Raw genomic sequence first — 27,991 nt, forward strand, 5'->3', positions numbered from 1 at the left:
CTAAGCTAAATGATATTCAATGTGTAATCTCTATTATGAAAAGGGATACAGAGAGAAATGAAAACTCCTAACTTCCCGCCAAACCATTACACATCATTATTGAAAACCATGCACTAATATCCTAAATAATTACGTACATCACCCTAAAACCTTTACCCTTACATAAGAAATGTAAGTTAAGTAGTTAATTTAATAGGATCAGACGACAGCAAAATATGCAAACAAGAGACAAGGTTATGCAAATAATTATGTGAAAACCCGAGAATTGGGAGAAAAACCTCCAATTTGTAGTAAGATGTTCGATGATGGGCGTACAAAGCTCCCTAAGATCTCTCTTAAGGCTTCTTTTGATCAATGTCGAAAATTAGTCCGCCTTGAAGGACGCCGGTGCAACTTGCTCGTAGCTTCAACTATGGCCTTTAGCCTCCAAAGCTTATGCCCTATACTTAATATGTATACCATCTCCACACCACACCCAACAGTGCCCTAAATTCCATCTAAACTGATAAACTTAGTTCTTGTTTAGTTTACACAAAATGGATTATTTCATGGGAATGAATTTATTGCATTACAAGAAAAATGTCTTTTCGTAGCGATTATATTGTAGTGATTGTACATTCGCTACAATATACATGTATGTTTGTGAAATTGTAGAGGAAAATCGTATTATTTTACAATCGCCATGGTAATTCCTATATAAAGTTGATATGAAAAACATAATAATACATATCCACTTTTTTTTTTGCACATTTATAAAATTATTGGAAATCGTAGCGTTTACAATCGCCACTAAAACCCAAAAATCAATACGAAAAGCCTTTTTCACACTAAATATACAAATATTGTTTGACAAATAATACATAAAATGTGTCATAACTACTTATTGGTAAAATATTTAATATTAGAGCTTAAGGTTGCATATGTTCGAATCTTGTAAAGATCATATGTGTGATTTTTTTTTTTTTTTTGGAAGAAAATGAGTTCAACATTTTATAGCGATTATAATCGCTACAGTAATCACCACGATTGGATGTAATTTTTCATATCGATTATTGAGGACAACCCCAGCGATATCGAAAAACACTACTAAAGGTTATGGTAACGACGGATATTGTATTGAATAACCATTCGTTAGGAAAGCTTTTTGTAGCAAATACAATCGATACCAAAGGAATAGTCGCTACGAAAAGATATTTTTCTTGTAGTGTTGCTTCTCTTATGTAATTCATTTACAAAGTATGAATTATATAGACTTGTTTGGTAAGAAGTTAGGATTTTCAATTCTCTTGAATTTTGATTAACTATAGAAGCTTGATATTTTATCTCGTACTTTTCTATTTTACATGAATTTAAACTTTCTCTATTATTATATTTTATATACCCATCGTCTATATAAAGTTGGGTAAAGTATAAGATTTAAACGAATAACAGCTAAATAAAGTGGTATTATATATTGATCGAATCAATAACCAACTCACAAAGCTCATCTTCATTATACACACACTTTTTTTTTATCCATACCTAGCCGACATAGGTTTTAAGCATCGGCAAAACTAAAAAGAAACATTAATATTCATATTGTTTTTCACTTTAATACCATCATTGATCATTGTCATTTTGTGTGACTCTAGCTGAATAAAACTATCATGAAAAAGGTGTCAATATACATGAAGATAAGATTAACACTCATCCAAACCCCCAAATTAAAACAAGTTGACCAAATGATTCTTGTGTTATGTGGAACTAGAAACTATGCTACAATTGGAGTAAAAAGTGACTCTGATGTACCACTACGAAAAGTACTAATCTTTAGCTTTAGCTTAGCCACACCAATTTTAATTAAACTAACATTTCGGCCTACGTATATACTTTGAATATACACCCTCGTCTAAAGTTAATCGCCACATTTTTCAAATCCTTGTTTAATATATGGTATGCATGGTTCTTCAACAGTGTATTCTATAATCTCAATGTAACATCATATTCATAATACAAGTATGTAAGAAATAAGATTATTAATTATTTTTAAATGATTCAATATTTACTCGTATAGCTTAAAATAGAATGAGATATCCACCACACAAATTTGACAAATTATCTTTTAATCATCACGTAGTACTATCCACTACTAAGTGAAAAAAAGACTCGACATACTAAGATCATCATGAGCCTAGCCACTCTTGAGTGACAATTGACAAGTCAATTTCCATTATAATCACGTCCAACACTAGAATTGAGCTCAAGAAAATTATGATTTAATTCAATTAGATAACCTCTTTTTTGTTGTGCAAGAACCACATGATTTAATTTGTATACTTCCTATATTTACCATAAAATTTACATGTTACATCTAAGTAGTTAGACCAATAAAACCATGTTTTCGTGGTTCATATTCATAAATTCCTGTAGTTGGTTGAACTGTTTACCATAATGCCGCAAATAAAGGTGTCAAAAGAGTAGGACCATTGATTTTATGCTAGACCAATAGATTTTATTAACATAGGTTAGCTTGCTTATTGAATTTGAATTTGGTAAGCAAATTGCTGGCTAATTATTATATTGGACACGTAATTTAGCTTATTTTGGAATGAACAGATCACCTAAAAAACATAGCTTGTGAAATTAGTGAAGAAGTTAAATTAAAGTATCTAAGAGAATATATTTGGTATTATAAAAATTAGAATCTACTTATAAATAAATAGAGTAGCTTATTTGTTTATATAATTCGTTAAAATATTAATTGACCAAATCACTTTCTAGAGCTTTCTATGATGCTTTATTGAATGTCTTCATGCAGGTTGGTATGTTGTTTGTGTCTTTTCCCATACTTTGTCTCATTTGATTTTGTGGCTTGCACGAAGAGAAGAATAAGTATACAAATTGATTTTATGTGCATTTTAAAGTTGATTAAACTCGATATGTACTCGAATAACTTTGGTGCATGATATTCGATCAAGCTAAAATTGGATGGAAGCTGTATAAACCAAGTTCACTTTCAATTAAGATGTTTTGAGTTTTGAAAGTAAAAAGTGGCATGTGACCAAAATTAAAAAGAATGCACATGTGAGTCAAGTGTTTAGGCTAGGGATATCGAATTCAATCCGAGTTCGATTTGAATCCGACCCGATCTGAAGGAAAAAAAATCCAATCCGAATCCATTTAAAAATAGTCTGAATTCGATAAAATAGATCCGAATCCGAATAGGAGGTGGAGCGGACTTGGACCTTGCACAAAGTCCGACCGAGTCCGAGTATAAATGAGAATATGCTTTATAACTTTGGATAATTGCTTGCTTGTTTGTAGCAATTTTTTGTTATGTAACTTAACTCATAAGTTGAATATGTTATACTTAGACTTTATACCCTATGTTTTTTCTAATTTTTTACGCATCAATTCAATATGATATAAGAAAAAACATTTATAAGGGCAATTATAGATATATCATACATTACCAAAAAAAGGGGATCATTCGGAGGTCCCGAATAAATGGATCTGATTCAATTCGGATCTAACAATTACGAGCCGGATTGGATTCAGACTCAGATTTTTCGGAATCGGATTCGGATCCGAGTCCAGGGTCCGTTTATTAAATGGATCGGCTTCGGATTTAGCCACACCTGACCCGAATCCAATCCGTTACCATTTCTAGTTTAGGCATAACATTTCTAATCAATTAATTGACCTATACTAAAAGCAAATCCTTCCATGACACTTGTCAATTTGTCATTACCTTGTGAAAATTTTTCCCGCTTTTTTTTTTTTTTTTTTTTTTTTTTTTTTGCAAAATCTTTAAGTAAACTATATACCTTGTGATATTTTCTTTCCAGTTTAACAATCATATGTCATATATACCCAAATGAAATATTTCTGAATATCTTTTATATACTTTAATACTTTTATGCAGTATTTTGTAATATTATTGTCAAAAATATATAACATGCGTGCATTGCACGGGATTTTAACCTAGTGTCATATATATGTGAATATCCACCTTGATAAAACGAAATTAAACAATTTATAAGGCTACAAGGCTATTCTCCTCGTTTGATTTTGTAGGATAGAACCTCATCTGATCTTGTAAAGTGAATTCTTAATGACGGATGCGGCTTAGGACAATATTTTAACAATATGTAATTATGCATAAGGGAACAGGTGAACAAAACTGAGTACTCTGTATATTGTCAACTTGTCTTTCACTTGTATAGGAAATGAAGTATCAGCTTTAGCTTCGACTAGAGGGTTCAAATCCTTGAAAAAGTATTCATTGCAAAAACGTCTTAGTAAGCATCATAGTATTTCATATTAGCAACACCTTTTATATACACTCAAGTGCACATAGAGATAAGTTTATCAAATGATAATCTTTTACTCATTTAATTTTGATTTTTATTTTTCTCATATTAAAATTTTAAAATGAACAAAAAAAAAATGAACTTGAGTGCATACCTTATTAAGAACATCAAATAAGTTGCTCCTTTACTTAGAAAAAAAAAGAAAAAAGAAAAAAGAAAAGATAAGGGTTGTCCCTGTACTACTTTAGTGAGATGGAACTCCAAGTTGGGCTACAGAACCTCGAGTGTAGGACAACTAGTACAAATGTGAAGTTGCATTGCCGGTTAAGAGAAAACACATTTAAGCACAAATTTGTTGTTGCATAGGCTTGATATTCCTTTCATGGATATCTTCAGATTTAGCTTCTGCCTACTAGCTAGGAATCTAGGATGTTTTAATTCACCAACTTTTATCCATAAACATAGGACGTATAGTAAGAATTTTGGGTGGCAGAGTCCTAATCATGATTTCCCAAATAAATAAATAAATTGAAAACAAACTATTAGGCGTGGCTTCAATTTGCACCCAACAGGAAAGAGAGAGAGTGTGGTGGTGCGTGGTTGTGTTAGTGGTGGGTGGGGGCTGCAGCAGGAAGGAGAGAGAGTGTGGTGGTGTCGTGGTGGTTGTGTTGGTGGTGATAGGATTAGAAGAGAGAGAAAGAATTCTTGGTTGATCTTGGGCTCTTAGCTGATATGATTTTGTGAATATGCTAATAGGAGAGAGAAAGAAAGAGAGGAAGAGGGGAAAAGAGGAGAGAGAATGAGATAAAAATATTTTGTACTTGTATATACTTTGTATATCAGCTAATACAAGTAATATATCAGTGAACATTAAATACATTAATAAAAACTTATCATCTAACAAAAGGAATATACCAGCCAACAAAAGGTACTTATCAGCCAATAGAAGGAACATATCAGCCAACAAAGGAACCATATCAGCCAACAAAAGCATGAAATTAGCAAACAAAAGCAACAGGTAAGCCAAAAAAATGAAACATATAAGCCAACAATTAAAATATACATATCAGCCAATAAAATAAATATATTCGCCAACTAAAGAAACATATAAGCCAAATGATGTCTGATATCAGCCAACAAAAGGAACCTATCAAAAATAAAAAATAAAAAAATAAAAAAAAATCAGCCAACAAAAAGAGGTATATTAGCCAATGGAAAAATCATATCAGCCAACAAATGAAACATATCAGCTAACAAGTAAAACATATCAGTCAAGCCTGCCGCACGAAACCGGCACCCAATACATTCTCTATATTGATTTGACAATTAGTAGTACCCTATAGCCTAATACAAGTGCTCATTTATCTGCTATAGTAAGGATATATTGAGAAGTTCAAAGATGACACATGATGTTGGGGTTGAAAGAAATTGTTAACAATTTTGAGGTGCTTGTGAATTTGGATTAATTAGTCTAGGTTGCATCATTTTAAAGTAGTTTGAAATTGAGGATTATTGATAAAACTTGGATCAAAAGAGAGAATTTTTAGATTATTTATATTAGGACTTTGAAAATAAAGGTTTTTTTCCCTATAATATTGATTAGTTTGATCCATCATCAATGATATAAGTATTTATTAAATATAAAAGTCATCCCGATAGTAAATATAAAAATCATCTTGATCTCACAATAATCTATTCTATTGCGGCACATTAACCTGGAATAAATTTTTGTCTACAATCATGCAGAACCAAAAAGATTTATCAAGGGGAGAACCTACTATATGATTGAGTTATCTACTGTAGATAGAAAAAACATTATCTTTATTTGTCTGCTCCATATAAGGTTATAACTACTCAAAAGGTTGTGTAATTTACTAAATTTGGCTCAGCAAATTCATATTGGGTGGTGGATATTGTAACTTGTAACTTTGTTAGCATATACAAGTATATATTGTACAAAATCATACACAAATCCATAAACAAAGTTTCTGTTGGCCCATTGCGCTCTACACTTACGTAATTGAACTGCGACTCAACATGCCCACATTGTGCTGCCCATAAAGCAATGTCTCAAGTCTTTCTGAATTTTGTTTGAGCGTTTGGGCAAAGTCTCTAAACCGTGGAGAAACTATGTCCATTGTTTAGAAGTTAAGAAAGTACTCCCTTTAAGCGTTGTTGTTGAAAGATCGACTTACTCGTAGTATGTTTTATATATTATAGATTAGTTGACATACGCTTTTTATCATGTTTGACAATGCATAAATTCAATTAAAAATATATAATGTTCAAAATGAAGAAATTGAACAGATTACATAAGTACTTTTGTTTTATTTGTGGTAGGTAAGAAGAAGAGTCCTACCAGATTGAAACCTCTTACAGGTCAACTCTGTATGGGTTAGACCCTTTTAGAGTGGGGGAAAGCCGGAAAGGATAAGGGAATCCCCCAACCGATGTGCCTCTAGTGGAGCCAGATTCCACATCCTCATGGTAGTGAGATACAAATTTTCTCACTAGACAAAACATTGTTTGGTGTTTGGAAATTATAATTGGTTATTTGGATATCAGAAAAATGTGGATAAAGTAAAAGGTCAATGGTTGTAATAAAAAAAATGTAGAATTAGTGATTCAAACTTAGCTTGTTGAGTCACACGCTGACTCTAATATTAGTATGGTAATGTCCGCTTTGAGCCTAACCCACACAATTTTATTTTTGGACATCTTTTCAAAAAGCCTCATAATAATGGAGATAGGTAACCACTTATTGTATTCTTCCTTATTCTTTTATATGGGACTTAGGTTGATGCTCCAACAATGAAATTCATTCTAGTATGATATGTACTTCCTAAAAAATAATTGGATAGAAGCTAGAATTTAAATAACTCTTTGAAATTGTTAAATGTGGGTCTAAGCCAAACTCGTAATTAAGAGAAAAAGTCCACTTCACAAGACCAAAGGAGGTTCCATCCCAAAATCATATGGCAATAGGAGGTTTAGTCCCTTAGCCTTATAAAGTGTTTAACTCTCTTATTATTTTTTTTTAACAAAATAGGACGCTTACATAGTTACATGTGCTATGTATGAGATATACTTCAACATAAATCGTCAAATGAAATAAGATTGATGGAATTTTTTTCATGATGATGTTCTAATTATTACCTATAAAAAAGATCGTCAAAACAATTTTAAAAGAGTAAAGCTAAAAAACACATCATATATGAAATTATTGCTTATCAAATTACTTTGCTCATAATCATCACATGATAAGTCATGATAATAAGGTTCCCTCTTGACCAATTTAAAACCAAAAACTCATGCTTTTTGCCAACGAGAAAGGAAATACTTTCTTGCAAGTGAACAAAGCAAGATTACATTTGGAGTAATAGTGTAACACAAATTTCTTACTTTTGAAATTACTTTAAAGACTTTTCATCATATTTTTGGGTCAAATAATTCCTTTATTTACACTACCAACGAATTCTTCCGAAAAAAAAAAAAAAAACCTTTACTGTTTCGCACACAATCAACGACATCACTAAATTAGCTAGAATCTAGTACCTTACTACACAAATCGACGATAGCAACACTTCCTATGTTCATTTTTATTCTCTTTGTTGGTTTTTTTCAACTTTTAATAACGTACCAGATTGAAAGGGAAATAGCATAAAGGAATTTAATTATATGTTTTAAAAATGATTAAAATTTTACAAAATAAAAGTGAACATTCAAACGAATATATCAAATTCTCATAAGATAATATTTTATATTTTTTGTGGAGTATTCCGTAGAAAAGAAAAGAAAAATATATCCCCTATTTCTTCTTTATATTCCTAGTTATAATCTTAATACTATGTACTACCTCCGTTTATTTTTATGTGCAACTTTTGCCATTTTAGTCCGTTCACTATTATGTGCAACTTTCCTTTTTCATTCTGTTTTTGGTAAATAAAAACCCTTGAATTTACTATATTACCCCCACTTAAAAAATTTAATCATCTTACTTTTACCCCTCATTATCCAAAACCCTAACTTAATTTAACACACCTAAATTAACCTAACCTAATTACTCCCTCCAATTTACCCCCCAACCGACACAACTCTACATCTTCCCAACCACCTTTTCTAAACTGATCTAGAGAATTCTATAGAACCCTAGATCAGTTTCTTTGTTTTCCTGTTCTTCGTGTTCTAGGGTTCCTGTTCTTCGTCTTCTTCGTTTCGTTCGCCCTTTTCCTGAAGAATTCAGAGTCCCACAATTATGTCTTCCCCCTTTCCCTCCCCTTTCGAGAGGCATCCAGACTTCACAATTCCGTTACATGACCTAGATCCACTTGTTGACGCCTATATTGGCACAGATTCACAGAGTGAGGCTCGGTTCATCAAGTCCCTCATTAACGACATCAACAGGGGCAATGATTTTCCTCGCCGCCTTTACAACTCTGAGGAAGGCCCTAGTTGCTGTTCTTCGACGACTTTCAAAGCTTTGGGGGAAGTCCTGAAAAATATCGACGAGGGGGAGAAGACGAACAAAGAGGAGGGTGAAGGCGAGTCCCATGCCAAAAAAAAAATTGATTTTCAGGTTAAAGATGTAGATCTGGAGTCCGATTTTGAGGTCAGTGTTGCGCCCTCCCCCACCCCCAAGCGCGGATCTAAGGTTTCCAGGCCTCCTCCGAAGCTTTGGCGAAAGAGGAAGGCTGCGGTGGTGGCGATGAGGCGTTTGCGCGGGTTGCCTGATTTGCCGGAGTCCGACCTCGTGGTGCTGTCCTCTGATGAGGAGGCTGAGCACTGACCTTTGCGTAACGATTCCTATTCCTAATTTTTTTAAATTTTTTAAAATTTAAAAGAGTCCTAATTTTTGTGCCGGTGGATCTATGGCTGAAACTAGGGTTTCACTGTTTATTGCGGGATTGTTTGACTGGTTGTGGTTTCATGATGGGGTGTTGGTTGTGTTGATCTACTCTGGCTGCTAAGGGTTTGCTGTTATGGGTAACTTTGACTCGTTGTTGTTTATTGTTGGGTTGTTGATTATGTTAAATGTTAGGGTTTATTTGTATGTTTGTGTTGATGTAGGCTGGATACTAGGGTTTGCTGTGTAATGTTGGGTTGTTGGTTATGTTACATCTGGGAGATTTATTGCTGGTTGCATGTGTGTGTTGATACATCTGGTTGCATGTTGTCTTTATTGCTGGCTGTGTGGACTTGATTGATGAATGATGAGGCTGGTGTCTTGTGCATGTTCATTGTTGCCTAGTCAGTCCCTTAAAAGGAGTCCCATGATGTTGCCTTCTGTTTCTTGTTTATTAAAGAGTCCCCTACTTTGATATGCTATTTAGCTTACCCATATCCACATGATGAAGGGACTCCAATGAATTTCAATATGCACAGGTGATTTGCTCCATCAACATGAAAGTTGTTGTTGTTGTTGAGGTACCCTTGTGCATATGTGTAGTATTCAACATTATAACCCTCTGATGGATTTAGTGCCCACATAAATTGTTTATCTTTGTCATTCATAATCAACTAAAAATGTGGGTACAAAATACTAGTACATAAAACTTTACAAAAGACCATATGTATGATAATCTAATGACTATACTTCAGACTGCCTGACTTGTTTGGGTAATTGTAATCAACAAAATACACCTAACCACTGGATTGCTCAAAATGTTTTTGGGAAAAAAAAAACCAATAAAACTTACTATGATAAGTGGTTATGTGTGGCAGTCCATGTGTTGTCTGGTTGTTGTAAAGACTCCCCTAATCTGCATCCACCTCCAAATCTTCTGTGTCTTCTTGAGTGCCTTGATTTGCTGGCCTAAACATGGTGTTTAGGTACTCCACAGCCTCCAATACATCCTCTTTCTGAACCTCTACCAAATCTGGAAGACTACCTAGGTTTTCCAGCTTTTTTTTTGTTCATATGTGGTATTTTGTACTTGTTACCACCTTCTGCCTTGAGTATCTTAATCATACACTTTTGCAATGTAACCCAGATGTACTTGTTTACATGAGGGTTGAAAGTGTCATAAGACTGTTTGACCTTTTGAATTAGCTCCTCTAAGTCCCTAGGAAAAGACTGATATTGCAATGATTGTATAGACCTAAATAGCCCTAAGTCAAGGACATTCAAATCAGGAGACTGTGCTGGCTGGAAAACAAATTGAATGTTAAAGCCATTAGCTGTTGTTGCTGCCACAAACTCATCATCTGTAGGAACTTGGTGTGGCCTTGCATTGTCCCATTGGATGACCACATCCTTGGGCAGACCTTCAGGCCACTTTGATATGATTGCTGGAATAACCTTTGTTAGCAGCATCTCTCTGATTACTTCTCTGTTTATGTTCTGGAGTGCCTTGGTTTCCATGGTCCCTCTTGGTCTTTTCTTTCTTGCTTTCTGTGCTACTTGCTGGACAGTGAATGGAAAGATGCCATACTTTCCATCATGTAAAAGTTCCCCATTTATGCCATATAATGGCTTCCCTATGATTGCCATGAACATTGCCTTTAGTTTGAATCTTCTTGACTGAACTGCCATATAGGGATCCTCCTCACATGGCAGTAGGTAGAACCTCCTTTTGTCAGGGTTCAAGTAGAACCACTTTTCATCACAGTGTATGACATTCCTCATGTCAACAAATGTGGGGTCCTCATTCCCTGTAATTGGATTTATATGTGACAAAATCCATCTTAGTCTGGCAACCTTGTGGTCTGATGTGAGCAATGGTTTGTTGCAGCATGTGTGTGTTCTTAGCCTGCCTCTTTTCTTCAAATTGTGAACTGTAGTTAGACTGATCTTCAATGCTCCTGCATAGCTTCTTTCTGTCTGCCTTAAATGTAATGGGACTGACTGGAGAGTTTCATCAGAAATCTCCATTGGCTTTCTCCCTGTTTTGCCAAATTTTTTGGTCCTGACATCAATCAAGTCCCCTGTTGCCAGCTGTTTTTTTATGTCTGAAAAGATTCTTGTGATTGTTGATTTGTGGACATTAAATTCAGATGCTAATTGCTTCATGTGACCCCTTGGTAAAGTCCCATTGCTCATTTTCAGCAAAATTGCATCAACAATCTTTCTTCTTTGCTGCAAAGTTAATTGTTTTCTGCATACAAGACCAGTCCCTTCATGACCTTGCTGTTGCATTTGTGTGTTGAGAACATTAGTTTCTGTCTGTGGCTGCTGTTGCTGTTCTTCTTGGTTGCCATCCTGCATTTCATCTTCTGAGTTGTACTCCCATATTCCTGCATCCTGCATTTCTTCTTCTTCCTCGAACCACAGCTCTGCTAGCTCTTCTTCATTGAGAATGTGTTCAATATCAAAAAAAACAGAGTCATCAATTTCTGCCATTCCTCTTTTCCAGCACAGGGAGGATGAAGTCAGGGCCCTGCTGAGTTGTGTGGGTTGAAGATGAAGACTACACCCACCTGTGCATGAAGGACAACAGAGCACCCCTGTTTTTTGTAAAGTTTTAAGGAGTAGTTAGTGTGTAATTATTCTAACCTAGGATTTGATAAGCTTTTGTGGATGAAACTGTGTTTTTGGTGGAATGTTTCACCCACCTTTAAACAATGTTGATTGTAATTAATGCCTGACAATGGAGGATGATTTATTCCCTCCTTAAATGCTTGAATGAATGGTGACATTAAATGGGGGCATGGCTGTATTTATAGCCTCCTAAATTTTTTGGGAAAATTTGACTTTGGTATGAAATTTTTAAAAAAGGAGGGGGAAAGTAAAATTTCACCCCAAATTTTCGGTGGGTTTTGGGTGGGAAATTATGCTTTGGTTTTTTCTGCCAAACTTTCCCACCACAAACAAAAAGTGTGGTCCACACTTTCTCTCTCCTTGCTTTTTAATTAAACCCACTAACTTCTCCTAATATTTACTCTTCAATCTTTTGCCTCGTGAACCGTATTATCACTCAAAGTTGCACATAAAAATAAACGGAGGTAGTACATTATTTGACAAAATCAGTCTAAAATATTCAAAATATATAAGAGTAAACATAAACATGTAGAGTTTTGTTTGATTCGTTCATTTTAATGGAATATTGTAATTAAAATATTTGTATTACAGAAAAATATAAAAATGATTTATTTGGAAACTACAAATCGAGACAAATGTTAATATAACCTCTCAAGATTCCAAATGGAATAATATTTAAAATGGAGGAAATAATAAATAATACTCGTAATAATAAAATGACACTCCTTTCACTTTAGATTAATCACACAACTTTTTTTTTTTGACACAATTAATCACACAACATTGACCATTAATAACCATTAAAATTTGCAATTACATACGTAGTAGTATTAGAAGAAGTATAAAATGTTAATACAGTAAAAATACACATAAATACTAATCCAACAGTTTATGTGACACCATTTGCATTTACATATTGGTTAAAAATAAATATACGAAGTACAGAGTATTTATAGTATAAAAATTGTTGTTATTAATTTAAAATGGAGACAATAATAAATAATAGGGTAATGTTAAACGTAGTCCTTATGGTCCTTAAAAAAAGAAAAGGTAGCCCTTATGGCTACAAATAAGCATTTAATATCTTTCCTAAATTGGTACTCCTTCCGTCCCCAAATATCCTTCCGTAGACTTTAGAGTAATAAAAGTATATGGGAAAGTGAAATTCCCAACAAATAAAGTAATAAAAGTTCATGGGAAAGAGAAATCTATCAAATCATATATAACTATTATATAAAACTAAACTTAGCCAGACCACGAGATAGCGACACTTGATTTTTCAATTTTTCGCCAAATGTCACTACTAGAAATAGGCTGTTTTCCGACGAAATTATTCCGACGGACTTATATTCCGTCGGAAAATTCGAATTTTCCGACGGAATTTGAGTTTGTCAGAAAAATCTGTCGGAAAAGATAAGTTGCGACGGAAAATCCCTCGAAAATATTCCGACGGATTTTCTTTCCCTCGGAATTTTCTACTTCCGACGGAATATTCCCTCGGAAAATTTCTTCTGATGGAAATTCCGAGGGAAAAAATCCGTCAGAACATTTTAATTTCCTACTGTTTTTAAATCCGTAGGAAATTTTTGACGGAATTAAAATTATATCCGTCGGAAATATCCGACGGAATTTAACCCATTCCGACGGAATTTTACTAAAAAAAAAAAAAAACTAAATAGACGAACCCCCTCCCCCATCCCTATTCATTTCTCTTTCTTCTCCCCGCCTCTCTTCTTCTTCTCTCTCCTCTCTTCTCCTCTTCTGGTTCTTCTGTCATTGTACTTCTCTATTTTTTCGGTCTCCTCCTTTTCTCCTCTTGTTCATTACAATTTATCCTAGATTCGCTTTCTCTTCTGGTTCTCAAAATGCTCATTCGGCCTTTCTCGGTTTCTCGTTCCTCCTTTAGATCCGGCGTTTCGCGGCTGGTGGTGTGATGGTGTGAGGTGTCCAAGCAACAACGACTCGCTTTCTCTCTGCTGGTGGTTTGAGCCCAAGCAACAACGACAACGGCCTCTCGTTCCTCCTTTAGATCTAGTTTTTTTGTTTTTTTTTGTTTTTTTTTTTTTTTTTAACAATTCAGATTATAATTAATTTTTGATATAATTGTAATGTTATTTGATTAATTTCAAAAGATAATTGTATATTTATTTATTTTGTTTAATTTCAATTTTTTTTTAATTTTTTCGATTTTTGGTTGTTGTTTTGGTTGTTAATTGTTTCGATGTTGTTGTTTCAATTTTGGGGGTTGTGGTTTCGGTGGTAGTGGGTTTGTGGGTAAGGGAATTGGTTGTTGTTTTGGTTTTTGGTGGTTGTTTTGATTGTTGTTTTGATCTGGGTTTTTTCGATGGGTGGTGGTTGATTAGAGTGGTTGTTCAGGGTGGGTGGGGGGTGGTCTGGGTTAGGTGGGTGGTGCTGGGTGGGTCGTTTGGGTGGGTGGTCTGGGTGGGTGTGTTGGGTGGTCTGGTTGGGTGTGTCGGGATTTTTTATTTTTATTTTTTTATTTACTTTTCCGACGGACAATTCTGTCAGAATATACCTCTTCCGACGGAAATGTCCGTCGGAACATCTCCAACTCCGACGGAAATTTCCGTCGGAACATCTTTAACTCCGACGGAAATTTTCGTCGGAACATTGCGACGAAATTTCAGTTAAAGTCAACAGAAGCGCCGACAGAAATAAATCCGTCGGAAATTCCGTTGGAATGGACCTTTTCGACGGAAAATCCCTCGGAATATAGCCAAATTCCTACAAAATGTAATGCGACGGTGCTTTTCGACGGAATTTCAGGATATTCAGAGGGATTATTTCCGTCGTTGATTAGGAGTTTTCTAGTAGTGTGTCGCGCAATGTAGGCAACAATTAATTATTAGTATAACATGTAGGATAAAAACGTTGGATAGATTTTGTAAGATAAAAAAGTTAATTTAGAGTTTTATTTTCAATAAAATACCAATATTTTATACCTTTCACTAATTGTAACTCTCAATCAATATATTTTTGGCCCATAAGTTTCCTAAATTATGACATAAGTGAGTAAATGAAAAAATTTCCTCAAAACAAAATTAAAAATAGGTGGAATTAGCCCATAAATTTAGTGATAAGGGTTTATTTTACTACACTCCGTTAGTAGAAGTACAATAAAGATAACACCAATATATTTTTAGATACTATTATGCAACATTGAATTTTTTTAAGGACATTGGATCGGATTGATCAAGTAGAATTAATTAACAGAGAATTTTCGTATCATTTTTCTCATATATAGTGTATATTTCTATAATATATATTGCGCTCTTACAAAAATCAATGATATCCTTCATCAAATTATCCTAAATTAAAAGGGATATATACCTCTTACATAACAATGTTTGTAACAATGATATGTTTTAAAATTTGGCATATAGATTAAAATTTTATTTTAAAATTCAATAAATAAACTAGGTATCGCCACCATAATTAAAATTTCAAATAGGCAGTCGTCTTTCAAAAAAAAAAAAAAAACCCTAAAAGTCTAGGAGCCGAAAACTTACTTTCGAACTAAGGGTTTTGAATAAAGTTTAGGAGTTCGAATTGTTAAATGTCAATGAAACCGTAAAATTAAGTTACTTATCCAATTATGAACATTTAAAGCAACAAATGTTTCAAACGTTGATAGATTTAGATATTAGTGATAATGCCTTTGAGAAAATAATTATTACTTTATAATTATTTTATAAGTAGCCAATTAATGTAAGGAATTTTAAAACATAAAAATATATATTGCGGAGGGAATCCGGGGCATCGGCCGGGGTACGTACTAGTATGTACTCGGGCGATACCCCGGTTTCCCTCCGCAATATATATCCTAATATTTTAAAACTCCTAAGTTTATTAGATAAATATATATTTAGTAAAAAAAAATTATTTAAAAAACACAAACAAATTGTGTTTCCCATGGGTTTTATCTAGTACCTGTAATATGCTACAGTCAAGTGTACGAAGAATAAAATGTGTCGACTTTTGAATCATGATAATTACCTTTCCTAAAAAAAAAAATAAAAAAAAAATCATGATAATTACCTAATAAGCAATCAAAAAAAGCCACGTGGAAAACCAAAATAGACTAACCATCACCAAAAATTAACCAACCATAAACCTTGACGTTTTAATCATTCATCAACTTTCTCTGTTTTTCTATTTAAATATCAAAAAATCTGCCACCATTTTTCTCATCCTCCCAAAAACAGAGACAGCAGCTGAATTACTTAGTTCAGGAGAGAGACACTTCGCCGGGGATTCAAGATTCCGGTGATACATCGCCGGAAAACGTGAATAACTCCGGCGTAAACCCCGATCAGATTCGAAACATCGAGAAAGAAATGAGTCGTAGAGCAGTCAATAGAGGGGAGAAAATCGGACAAGTTAAGACAACGACGACAACAACGACGACGATGACGATGACGATGATGAGAAGGGAGAAAAGGGCGGAGAAGAGATTGGTGAAGTTCGAGGAATTGCCAGAGTATTTGAAAGATAATGAGTACATCTTGGATTATTATCGTTGTGAATGGCCGTTGAAAGATACATTTCTTAGTGTTTTTTGTTGGCATAATGAAACGCTAAATATTTGGACGTTAGTATTTTATTTTTATTTAATTAATTTTATCATTTTTCTTTTTATTTCGTTTTCATTTCAAAGTTTTTTTTTTTCTTTTTTTTCGAGTTATGTTTTTGGTTGTTCACTATTGTATGTAATGATATGTAACAGGCATTTGGGAGGGTTTTTGATATTTGCGACGATGGCGGTGGTGAGTTTGACGGAGGGTACTAAGGGTGGCGGACCTGTTTCTAGTTTTTTCAGGTATTTTTTTCTCTATAAAAAAATTATGTCTTTGTTGTGTTCGTGAAGGGAGTATGTATGAGTTTCGTACTATATATTATAAATAATGTTATTATAATGTAACTGTAAGAGGGATGGATAATAAGTTTTAAAAAATTGTAAAAATAATGATGCATGTTGACATCTTGACAATGTTGTCGTAAGAAGGGAGGTGTTTAAAAAATAAAAGTAGGTATTTTGGTAAAAACAATTTTAAGTATAGCTGTAAGAGTAATAAAAAGATAAAAATTGTTTTGTATTTTGTAATGCAAGTATAATTTTAAATGTAGCCATAAGAGTGTTGGATAAGAACATAAAAAAAGTATATATGGAGGCATGGATAAGAAGAAATAATAACTCTGTAAAGATAAGGTTAAATGTAGCTCTAAGAGTGATGGATAAGAAGGTAAATAATTTCGTAAAAATAATGTCAATTATAGTTGTAACTTGATTGTAAGAGTGATGGATAAAGAAATAAAAATAGTTAGATAAAAATAGGGAAACAAACAAAGCTAAAAATAACAAATTTGATCTTAAAAATAAAAAAATAAATAAAAAATTTGGTACTTCTTAAACACCAAATTGTAAAGTGGCATGAACAAGAAGCAACTGAAATTGTTTTTTTTTTTTTCCTCAATATGTGATGCAATGCACTTGCCTAACACGGTAACACTTGATCCTCTTTAAGTGGATTGGTAGTTATATGAATGATGTATTCTCTTCAACTGAATTGTCGTTATATAATTAAATCATACTCCGTATATAGTTGTAAACTAAACTTATGTAATTGTAAAAAATTATAAGGCTACAAATCTTATCAACATACTTTAATTATATGGAACAGAGCAACTTCAATAGTTGTAGTTAGGGACTTGCTTGCAATATTAAATAATCCCTAGCTACTACCTTAACCATTAGAGCTAGAAAATGCAATTAGCTTGGCCAAGCAAATTAGGTTTGTCAAGCTAATTTGCTTGGAAAAATACTTGCTAAAATAAATTAGAATAATTAAAATGAAATTTATAACGTAAATTAAGGAGGTGTGGTCCATTTAAATAGTAAGCTATTAGCTAACTATCAGAGCTAAAATGACAATTAGCTTAAAAGCTTATGTGGCCTAGCAAGTTAATTTGACAATTAACTACATTAGCTTGCCATTGGAGTTGCTACGGGTCTATTCTTAATTAATTTTTTTTATTTTTTTTTTATTGTAATTTTTTTTTTAAATTTTGAAATAAGCCAAAAAAAAGGTACAGTATGGCTTTTTTTTTTTTTTTAATTTTTTGTTAATTTTTTTAAGAATACAGAAGGGAATATATTGTTGAAAGAGTAAAAGAACAGAAAACAAGATAAACACATTTCCAAGGATTTTCAGTGCTATTATAATGTACTTCAAATGATTATTATAAACTTTCATGCACTGTCTAATTGACTCTTAACGATTCATGGAAGATAGTGGCATTTCCTTAATACAAGTACATTAATTAGATACATACACTTGTGACTTGTCAGCTAAACTAATGGGCCATTTGCAATTACAAAAACTAAAATACCATTTGTCAACCTGAAATGGTGGTGCTCCCCACCGCCGCGTACATGACATAAGGCATATGTGCCGTGCCACGGGCCACAAGGGTGCGTGAAATGCACAGCTTCCATATAAACAATGTACAAGTCTTCTTTCACTGAAATTATTTAGGGCGTGTTCAATAGTAGCTTTGATTAGCTTTTAGACATTTTAAAAAAATAAAAAAAATACAAGGAAAATATATTACGATCAAAACAAGGAAAAAGAGAGAAAGAAAAGATATCATTGTCTCATTATCATCATGAATCAATCATAATATATTTCATGCAAGGTAAAGTGATATAGGATAAAGAATCTAGTCTCTTGAAATAAGGCATTGGTCTAATTTATAAATCTCTGGTCTAATATAATATAATGTCTTTGTCCAACTAAAACTTTGACCATAATTTTACACATATGTATAAGAGTGTATAAGACAATGCATAATTAAGTAAAATTCTAATAGATTTATCTCAATGTGTATAATATAATATAAAAATTAAGTAGTTAATTTTCAATTTTTTTTATATGCAATTAAAAAAAGAATGTAGGGTAGAATCTAAGTATTTGTTTTTGGGCTCAGGTCTACTATTATCGCGACACCATTAATGACCATGTTAACGATGGATAGGAACAACGGCTCAAATAATGTGAATCCGGTGAGTTTTGCTTATCTTGTTTACATATTTGTATCAATGGTTCATTTTAAGTTTAGGGTCGGGCCGGGTTGGTTCATGTAAATCTAGTTTTAAGTTGAATAAAACCGAATTATTAAGATCGAGTGACATCATTTCAACTCAATATCTCCATCAAGCTTATAAAAAGAGAGACACCAAATAAAAGCCATTGTCTATAGTCTTATTCTCCTTAATTTGATTTTGGCACGTATTCCTATGAGTAAAACACAAAAACTTATAATTCCACAATGAGAGTGTCAAAATCAATCCGTGAAGTGACAAAATTTTAAATTCCGAATTTCCGAGATAAGGCTCCTAGATCCTTCTATATTATCACAACCAGTCATCCACCATGTGACCAGGTGGAGATAATGACCCACGAATGATACAAATAGTGAAAAATGGGGGCTTTGATTTTGACGACTTCTTTTGTATTTGTCCCTCATGTGAGGTACTGAGGCAATTGTTGTTTAAATAATTTAGACGGCCTGTTTGCAAATTGTTATATATTGTGTCCTTTCTACTACATTATAATTATAGACTAATAGTTATGCATACCAAGTTATCAACTAATTAACTTCTATAAATGTCCTAGTACCTTTAAATTATCAACGGTTGTACTTGAAAAGAGAAGTTTATACTACTCGTATTATTTATTGTCATATTCACTAGAAAAATTATGTCAACATGAATGAGGAAAAAAAAAGTCTAGTTTTGTTGAAGTCTTCCAAGATTGTGACTAGTGGTTGTGAAACTTGATTTGACATTTGATTGCATGACAATCACTATCGTTATTTGTTAATTCAAAAGATGGATACATGTCGATTTAGACATTATAATTCATTCAAGTTACGTGGTGTTATAATTTTTATGTTTATTTATAAAAATAAGTGTCGTTTTAAGGTTATGTACATTGGCCGAGCATTGTGTTTTGGTTTCATCATAGGCACTAGCACAATGTGCTGTCTAAAATATGACCTTGCCCTGTTACTTTGGATTAAAACATTCATATATTTGATTAATTCTTGAATTGAAGTCGCGGTATAATGCTTATTTCTCTCCTGCAGGGTGAACATTATAGACACTTCTCAGAGTCCTCACTGCTGGACACTAGCACAGAAGGAGCTGAACTCGTACCGATGTGGCCTTGGTTTCTATTTCTAGCAGGTGCAATGTGTTGCTTGGTTTTCAGCTCAGTCTCTCACCTCCTTGCCTGTCATTCAAACCACTTGAGCCGCTTCTTCTGGCGCCTAGACTACGCAGGAATCTCAATCATGATAGTCTGCTCTTACTATGCTCCTGTGTACTACTCTTTCTATTGCCACCCTTTGTCTAGCCTTCTCTATCTCACTTCCATCACAATTCTCGGCGTTCTTGCTATCATCACCCTTCTTACTCCCGCTCTTTCCTCCCCTCATTTTCGTGTTTTTAGAGTCTCCCTTTTCCTTGGCATGGGCTTCACAGGGCTAATCCCTGCTGTTCATGCAGCTGCACTGTTTTTGGATCACCCACAGGTGTTAGTAGCCCTCGGGTATGAGATTCTTATGGGTATCTTATATGCAATCGGAGTTTGGTTTTATGTCAGTCGCGTTCCTGAACGTTGGAAACCAGGTTTCTTTGATCTTGCAGGTCACAGTCATCAGATCTTTCATGTATTCGTTGTCGGTGGGGCTCTCACTCACAGTGCAGCCATTATGGTTATTCTGCACTGGCGACAGGGCATGCCTACCTGTTTTTAGTTTCGGACAACTGATAACATACAGCAGCAGAGAATTCAGTTGTTTGGATCAGAATCAGAAACCTGCAGCAGAAGGAAATGTACTGTATCAATTGTTACTCAAGTTTGTATATTTAAGGCGGAGAATTGAAGGAAATGTCGAAAGAAGCTAGCATCATTCTCATCTGGTATATATTGATAAAACAGGCTATGCTTCTCAGAAACCATATCATATTGTGCAATTATTGGTTGATTGATGTGGTCTTGAAGAGATGATGATAGATGAATCTGTTTCAAGAAACATCTTTTAGCAGTAGGTTTCAACTCTTGGGCTTCGTTTTTTTTGGCGTATGCATAATGTAATATATTGAGCTCAATGTGAGTTTCATGAATATGTGATTGCAGAAAGCGCTCTGTACAATTGAAAGCACAACATTGCATATTTACACTGTTAAGAATGTTTTACAAAAGGTCTTTAAGTCACACCTTGAGGCCTGAGGCTCAGAAAGTGAATGCCAATTTGCCAAAATTCTCTACTTCTACATCAAACAATCTCTATCATCAAAATATTATAAAAAAGGTAGCGTACTACATTGGATAATTTGTACGAAGTACTTCGTATTAACTACTAGCATAAAATTGGAGCAATCTCTAACAGGTATATAAACCAAAGGCGGAAAAAGCAGCTGTATAAAATGTACTTTGCACAACAATGTCAGATGAAATCAGAAGTACACTGCCTTGTCAAAGTATGTTCCTATTGTTTTACTTGTCAGAATGCTGCAGCATATCACAGGGTTGCAAAATGAGGTGGTAAAATGTCCTCTAAAATAAAACCAGGCAGTTGACAAGACTGACAACTAACCTGACCATTGTTCAGCAGCAGTTTCTATAGAAGAGTCCTCTGATTTTCTTCAGACACAATCAGAGAATATTACAATGAAAAAATGTTTCAAACCAAATGTTATATTACTTACGTATCCAAGCATAATAAACTAAATACCGCATAAAATCACAAATACACAAATACATATATATCAATAACTCTCGTCTCCATTTGTTTGCCCCATAACACTTTTATGATTCAAAATTTTAAGAAATTGTCCATAAATTGTCACTAATCTATAGGAAATAATAATCTTGTTGGATTCGTTTTAATTAAAGATGGTTGTGGGTTGTGCTGGCTATACCTTATGCCAAGCTCACTTGCTTTGGGGTTTTAATTTTCAAAAGGCCGACCCATGCACGAGTCAAGCCCACATGCCGAGTTGGGCTATGCTTGCGTGCTCAAGCCAAATCTTATTGATCTTAGTGTACTATGTCGTGCCGAATAGTGCCTTATTGTTCTTTTCCCAAATAAAGGTGGTTTAGGCTCGACACACACAGTAATGCATCATGCCATGCTTCTTTCGTGCTGGATCATGTCGTGTCTCAAACCAACCCGACCCAATGCCATCTTTAATTTCAATATGTACTTTTAAATTATCAAATTTTGTATTCTTCCCATATACCAATATCAAAATATTCACTCCACATTTTAAAGAGTACTTTATGAATTACCCCTTTCATAACATCAAATTAATTCACGGATTTATTAAGAAATGAAAATATAGGGATGTGGCATTTTGTGTGGTTTTTATACGGAGTAGCAAATCTCGCGGTAAGTTAACAAAAAGAGAGATGAGAGAGAATCCCCTCACCCCTCAAAACAACAACCCCCACCTTCACCACCACCACCTCCACCACTACCTCCTCTCCCTCCATCCTTCATAAAAGTCCTCTCCTCCAGTCTCCCCCCTTCACCCACCTCTACCCCTTCTATCAGAAGCGTGAAAATCCATCTACTCTTTCTTTCAAAAATGCTCTTACCGCTTCTTCTTCTCCTATCCTTCCCATCTCTGCTGCTACTTCACCTCCAGTCTCCTTTGACGCTGAAACAGATTTGTTCTTCCCTATAGAAGAATCAGAGTATGCCTCCCTCTGTGAAGTTTGGCATCTAGCTATCATTTCCAAGCCATGTGGAAAATCATTCTCATCGGAGTTTTTTGTTGAGAATATCTCAAAAATATGGAAAACAAAGATGCCCTTCTCAACCTTCCTAATCGGAAAAGGTTTTTCATTTCCAAATTCAGTCCTCAAGAAGACTTTGACAAAGTCTTAAAATCAGGTCCGTGGTTTATCAATGGAACCTTTATCTCAGTGTGCAAATGGATGGATGCTAGGCTTTAAACCGTCCACTGCACCCTCTCACATGATTCCAGTTTGGGTCGAATTACCAGAACTTCCGGCAAACCTCCTGTCCAGAATAGGAAATACCCTAGAATAATCTCAGTTCGAGAAAATCATTATTTGCTGCCTCTCTGCATTGACAGTTAAATCTAACCAAATGCTATTCAGCAGATATTGATCCATCGCCAGAAAATAGAGGAGAAAACTCAGGTACTTTAAATCCTTTTAGAAACGGATACATCCCATCAATCCATTCAGGATAAAGGTTACAAGTACCCCTCCTTTGAAAACCAGCATTTTGGCCCATTGCTCTTTGGATCATGTCCTCTACTTGCCTTAGAAGAGGCTCATTCTGAGGAATCTTCCCCATAGGCATGTAGGGATTTTGTCCCAAATGAACATTAGGGTACTGATTCTCATGTTGGAATGCAAAATTTGGGATATTCCCATGAGGATTCTGAGTATTTTTGACTCCATGAGGGAACCCACCAAAATTATTAGGGTTTTGTGCTCCCATCGCTGGATAACCATCATGTTGCAAGTTACCCTGCCCCCAGCGATTACCTTGAGGAGGGTGTGCTGTATTAGGGTAGCCTTGATGATGGTAATTATGATTCCCAGGTTAAGGAAAATGATTATGAGGTGGTTCATGACAACCAAATTGGTGATTTGGTGGAGCCTGAGTATGTGCAACAGTTTGAGTATTTTTTGCTACATAAGGCACAATGATTGGCGCCAACAGAAACACCATGTGTTCCCACAGGAGGAACATGTCCCATTGAAGAAGTTAATGGGTAAAAAGTTTGTGGAGGAAGAGAAGAAGAAGGCCCCGGATCATTTTGGTTATAGCCTGACTCATAACCTGAACTTAACCTAACCTCTCTTCTCTGACTCTTGCCCCCTTCATAAGCACCAAGGGGAGGGAGACTCCTTGGAACCGTCTGAAAGGGTGGATGGACATGAGATCCCATCAAATTGTTTGTTCTAGGATAACCTAATGGAGGATTCTCCCTTAAGTTTTCGACAGTTATTCCTGAACCATGGGTAGTTAAGACATTCGTCTATCAACTTCCCATTAAGTTGGTTATGTTTTTCCACCAATGGTTCCAACTTGGTAACTACCTCAGTTGCTACACTCTTAGACAATGCCACGTTTGTCGCATTTAGTGTATCGTTGATATCCAAAATAATCCTATCCACCTTCCTGGTAATTGCCTCCTGGGTCTGAGAACTGAAGTATTGTAACGCAGTTTCTTGCACCATGCCACGATGGAGATTATTAAACTGTTCTTTATTATTTTCTTTTAGATCCTCCATCAAACTTTTAATAATATCCACATATTTTGTGTATATTGAATTGAGCAAGTTTCTAGTAGGAGAATGACTTTCCCTCCTGTTTAGTTGCAACTCCTCTTGCCTTTGTGTATGAGGCTCGGGTTGCTCACAGAGGGTAAAACCTTCATCGGATGATCGAACAGTTTCAATATCATTAAGATCCTTAAACAAATTCTCAGGATTTGGATCGGATGAATTTGCATCCTCCTGATTATTGCCTTTATGAGTGGATCATTTAGGAGCCATGAGGGAAAACTTTTCTAAATCAAAAAAATATGAATTAGTGATTTAGATTTTGACAATTACTCCCACTGTGGTCGCCAAAAAACTTGTTGAGGTGATTTTGCACTTCACCAACAAGTCAAACACCCAATATTGTTTTTGGTGTGCTAGGGGGCTGCCCCTCTGTTTATTGATTATATTGAATAACCTCGCGAACGTAAATGCTCCTAAAACGACTAACAATGGTTTAAGAAGGTAGTTAAACTTAAGAGATTACACTAGAAGTGGAATGCAAACTGAAGTTAGAACAAACGAATTTAGATTAAAGATGCAAATACCTTTCATTATTATAAAAGGATAAAGTCAGACTACAATCGTATTACAAGGAAGAGTGGTTACCTCCATGTTCACACAATTGGAAAGAGAAATGCTTCCTAGTGAGGCATAGTAATTAACTAACTATGCTAAACTAATCTAAACTAAACATGGCTGAGAAGCCAAGTGAAACTAGAGAAAGCAGTAAAATGCGAAAAAAGATAGTTGTTGTTGATGTGTTTGTTGTTCTTTCCTTCTGATCTTCTCGTGCTATTTATAGAGAGTGGAGGTTGGAGATCATGGGGTTGATGGTAGTTATCTCATTCAGTGCCAACTTCCTTTGAATTTGATCTTCCCTCCTCTTTCCTTCACTTCAGTTCGCGTCCTTAGTGGGCTCAACTCTTCACATGTTGGGCCTGTAAACTTGGGCTGTTGCATAATTGTACCTTTATCTAGAGCCAAACCTTTTCTGGTGCTAGTGTACCATCGCTAGTTAGGTTTGGTTAGACATACTTTTGGGGTCATTGTCAAATAGTCAAACTCTTAGTCAACTAAAGTCAACTGAGATATTCTGATCATTAACAAGGATAAACACCAAAATATGCAAAAAATTCCTTCCAAAAATCCAAATAAACCATAAACTTCACTCATCATTCAACAAAAACAATCAAATAATCACAAATTAACCATCAATTTCAACTAATACATACAACGAAACAATCCAACAACATCAAAGTCATAGCATTCAAGAACAAAGCATTCGAATCTAGCAAGTGAAACAAGTATATTCAACAAACCAAGCAATTTCAAGCATAACGATTCAATGTATAACATCTAATAACAAGTTTAAGAACAAGAAATTTTACCAAAGATCGCCAAAAAGTGAGAATGATTTGGAAGAACAACTTGCAAAGAAAAACCCGCGAAACCGACGTTGCTTACAAATGCTAAAGATTAAGAAGAGGATTGAAAGAATTATATGCAAAGGATGGAAGATTGAAAGTGTATAAGGATTTCAATGAAAATTGAATGAGAATTGAGAGTTTGGAGGGGAGAAATAGGGGGTTTGAGTTGTGGTTTTGAGGAGTGAGAAAGTGAGGATGAGTGTTGAGATGAATTTGGGATGAATATCGGGCAAAAAAGGAAGAAAATAAGCTAATTTGGGCTGACCATAGGAAAGGTGCGTGCGCACCTGTAGTTATTTTGGGGTAATTTGATTGCAATAGGTCCGTGCGCACCTAATGGAGGGTGCATGCGCACCTAAGGCTTGATTTTTCTCATTTTGCTTGCTATGCGCACCTCTAAGTGGTGAGAGCTCACCTTAGGCTCGATATTTGCACAATAATCATCAAAAATTGAGCTCATGCTCACCTCGTCTTGGTGAGAGCTCACCCTAGGCTCGACATTTCACTCAAACTTAACATGCAAACACCAAATGCATCAAATTCATCCCAATAAACCTAATGCCAACCAAGATCATTCAAACACATCATCCCTCATGATCAAAATACTCAAATGCACACAAGATTATGCACATCAAAAACTCAAATTCTCAAACCAACATGAACCAAACACATCCAAGCACAACGAAGTTCCCAAAGAAGGAATATTTGCAACCACCAAACAAAGTAAAACAAAACAAAATGAAGAGAAAAGTTAGAAACTCGGTTGCCTCTCGGAAGCGCTAGTTTAACGTCACTTAGCTTCGAGGTACCATTCCCCTCTTAAGGGGGATCCTTAAGAATCAAGAATCAAAGTAGTGCACGGGGGGTATGCATGTGAGCATCATCAACATAATCGTCACAAAAATACTGCAAACATATGCATTTTGATTAAAGCATTACCATGCAAACTTACCGATCAATCCAATCATGCAAAGGTTGACAATTAACATCAAACTAGTACCATGCAAAACTGATCAAAACTTGATCATAACATGCAAAACTTTACCATGGTCAAATTTGCAACAACAAGGAATCATTTACTAACCCTTTAATAAGGTTTTTGAAATTCCCACCAAAATGCATACAAATGCTATTAATCATGGTGGCCTTTGATTTACAATCACGATTCATATACCAACTCAAAAAGTTGATCTTCACACTTACAATCCATGTAAGTCATAATACGAAGTATTATATCAGAATCAAATTTATTCATCGTATCCCTTGCCAACACCGTACCCATTTCATGAACAATTACATGATTTTAACCAATCAACTAGTGGAGATAAAGTCAGAGAATATCTTAGCTAATGTTCCTAAACTGTTGAACGATTGCAGGGACCTGCTAAGGGAGCTCCCCCTTCTGGAATTGCGCTTTGAAGATCGCAGATTCAATGCAATATGTCACGTGCCGACTACTTTGCCCTAGTCACGCACCGTGCGCCACCCGCTTACAGTCCGTCGTAAGACGAGTCAGGCTTTCTCCTTGGCACTTACTCCTTGTGCCCACGTAGCACAACTCCTTGTGCTGCTAGTATAAGTTTGCTAGCACGATCCCTTTGTGCTAACAAGTCCTCTTTAGTTGAACTAAGCACTCACCCTTAGTGCCTTAGTCCGAATTTACGACTAAGTGTCGTAGACAATTGAGCACCCAAGCTATCACCCTTGCTGGTATGCCCGATCACTCACTTGGCACCCTCATGCCTTAGTTTTCCTCACACTCTCTAAGTGTTTGAAGAAAAGAGATTGAGTTGCAAGAGAACACAAGTGCTTTTGGAATGCCTTTTGTATTGCTCTCAACTTATAGCTCTTAACTTGTTGATCTCCCAATTTGAATGTACAAATGAGCCTTGGAGCTTATTTATAGTGCTCCATCCTACTTACATGCTTCTCTAGAAAATTCCTAACCTCCTCAAATGGAGGGTTCTAGACTACAACAATCTAGAGAGTTCCCACCTCCAAAGGAACATACATACAAGGAGGTTTCTACATACTTCCTACCTAGAATGTTAAGGACTACCCTAGAACATTCTAGAACTTTACAAGAGTTATGTACATATGTAGAGAGACCTAAAAGACTCCTAATATGTACCAGACCTTCCTTGATTATTCTAGAGTCATCCACTCTAGAATAGTCTTCAAAAGAACCTCGTAGATAGCTCCGGAACCTTCTAGAAGCATCTCGCGTTTTCCGGACTACCTGCTGCCAAAACTCGTATTTCGGGACCTTGTCTCGGAAAACTGACACCACCATCGTCTTCCTTGGCCCAAAATACTGTGGACCCCCAAATTTGGGCCCATTTGGACTTCATTTGGGTCTCCAAACGACCCATTATTGTGTTACTGTCAAGTGGGTGT

General features: G+C 35.1%; 1 protein-coding gene across 2 annotated transcripts; it reads left to right on the forward strand.

Annotated features, from left to right (window-relative positions):
* Positions 1 to 15,577: 15,577 nt before the first annotated feature.
* On the forward strand, positions 15,578 to 21,130 carry LOC110721891 (heptahelical transmembrane protein 2-like). Of its 2 annotated transcripts, XM_021901117.1 has the most exons (4): positions 15,585 to 16,381; positions 16,517 to 16,609; positions 18,778 to 18,853; positions 19,939 to 21,130. In XM_021901117.1, exons 1-4 carry the CDS (start codon positions 16,128 to 16,130, stop codon positions 20,608 to 20,610), a joined length of 1,095 nt encoding a protein of 364 aa, XP_021756809.1. In that variant the 5' UTR covers positions 15,585 to 16,127; the 3' UTR covers positions 20,611 to 21,130. The 2 variants fall into 2 exon arrangements, with proteins under 2 accessions (XP_021756808.1, XP_021756809.1); XM_021901116.1 differs by having other exon boundaries at positions 15,578 to 16,609.
* The last annotated feature ends 6,861 nt before the right edge of the window (positions 21,131 to 27,991 follow it).

The sequence above is a fragment of the Chenopodium quinoa genome, unplaced genomic scaffold, assembly GCF_001683475.1.
Source record: "Chenopodium quinoa cultivar QQ74 unplaced genomic scaffold, ASM168347v1, whole genome shotgun sequence".
NCBI lineage: Eukaryota > Viridiplantae > Streptophyta > Magnoliopsida > Caryophyllales > Amaranthaceae > Chenopodium > Chenopodium quinoa.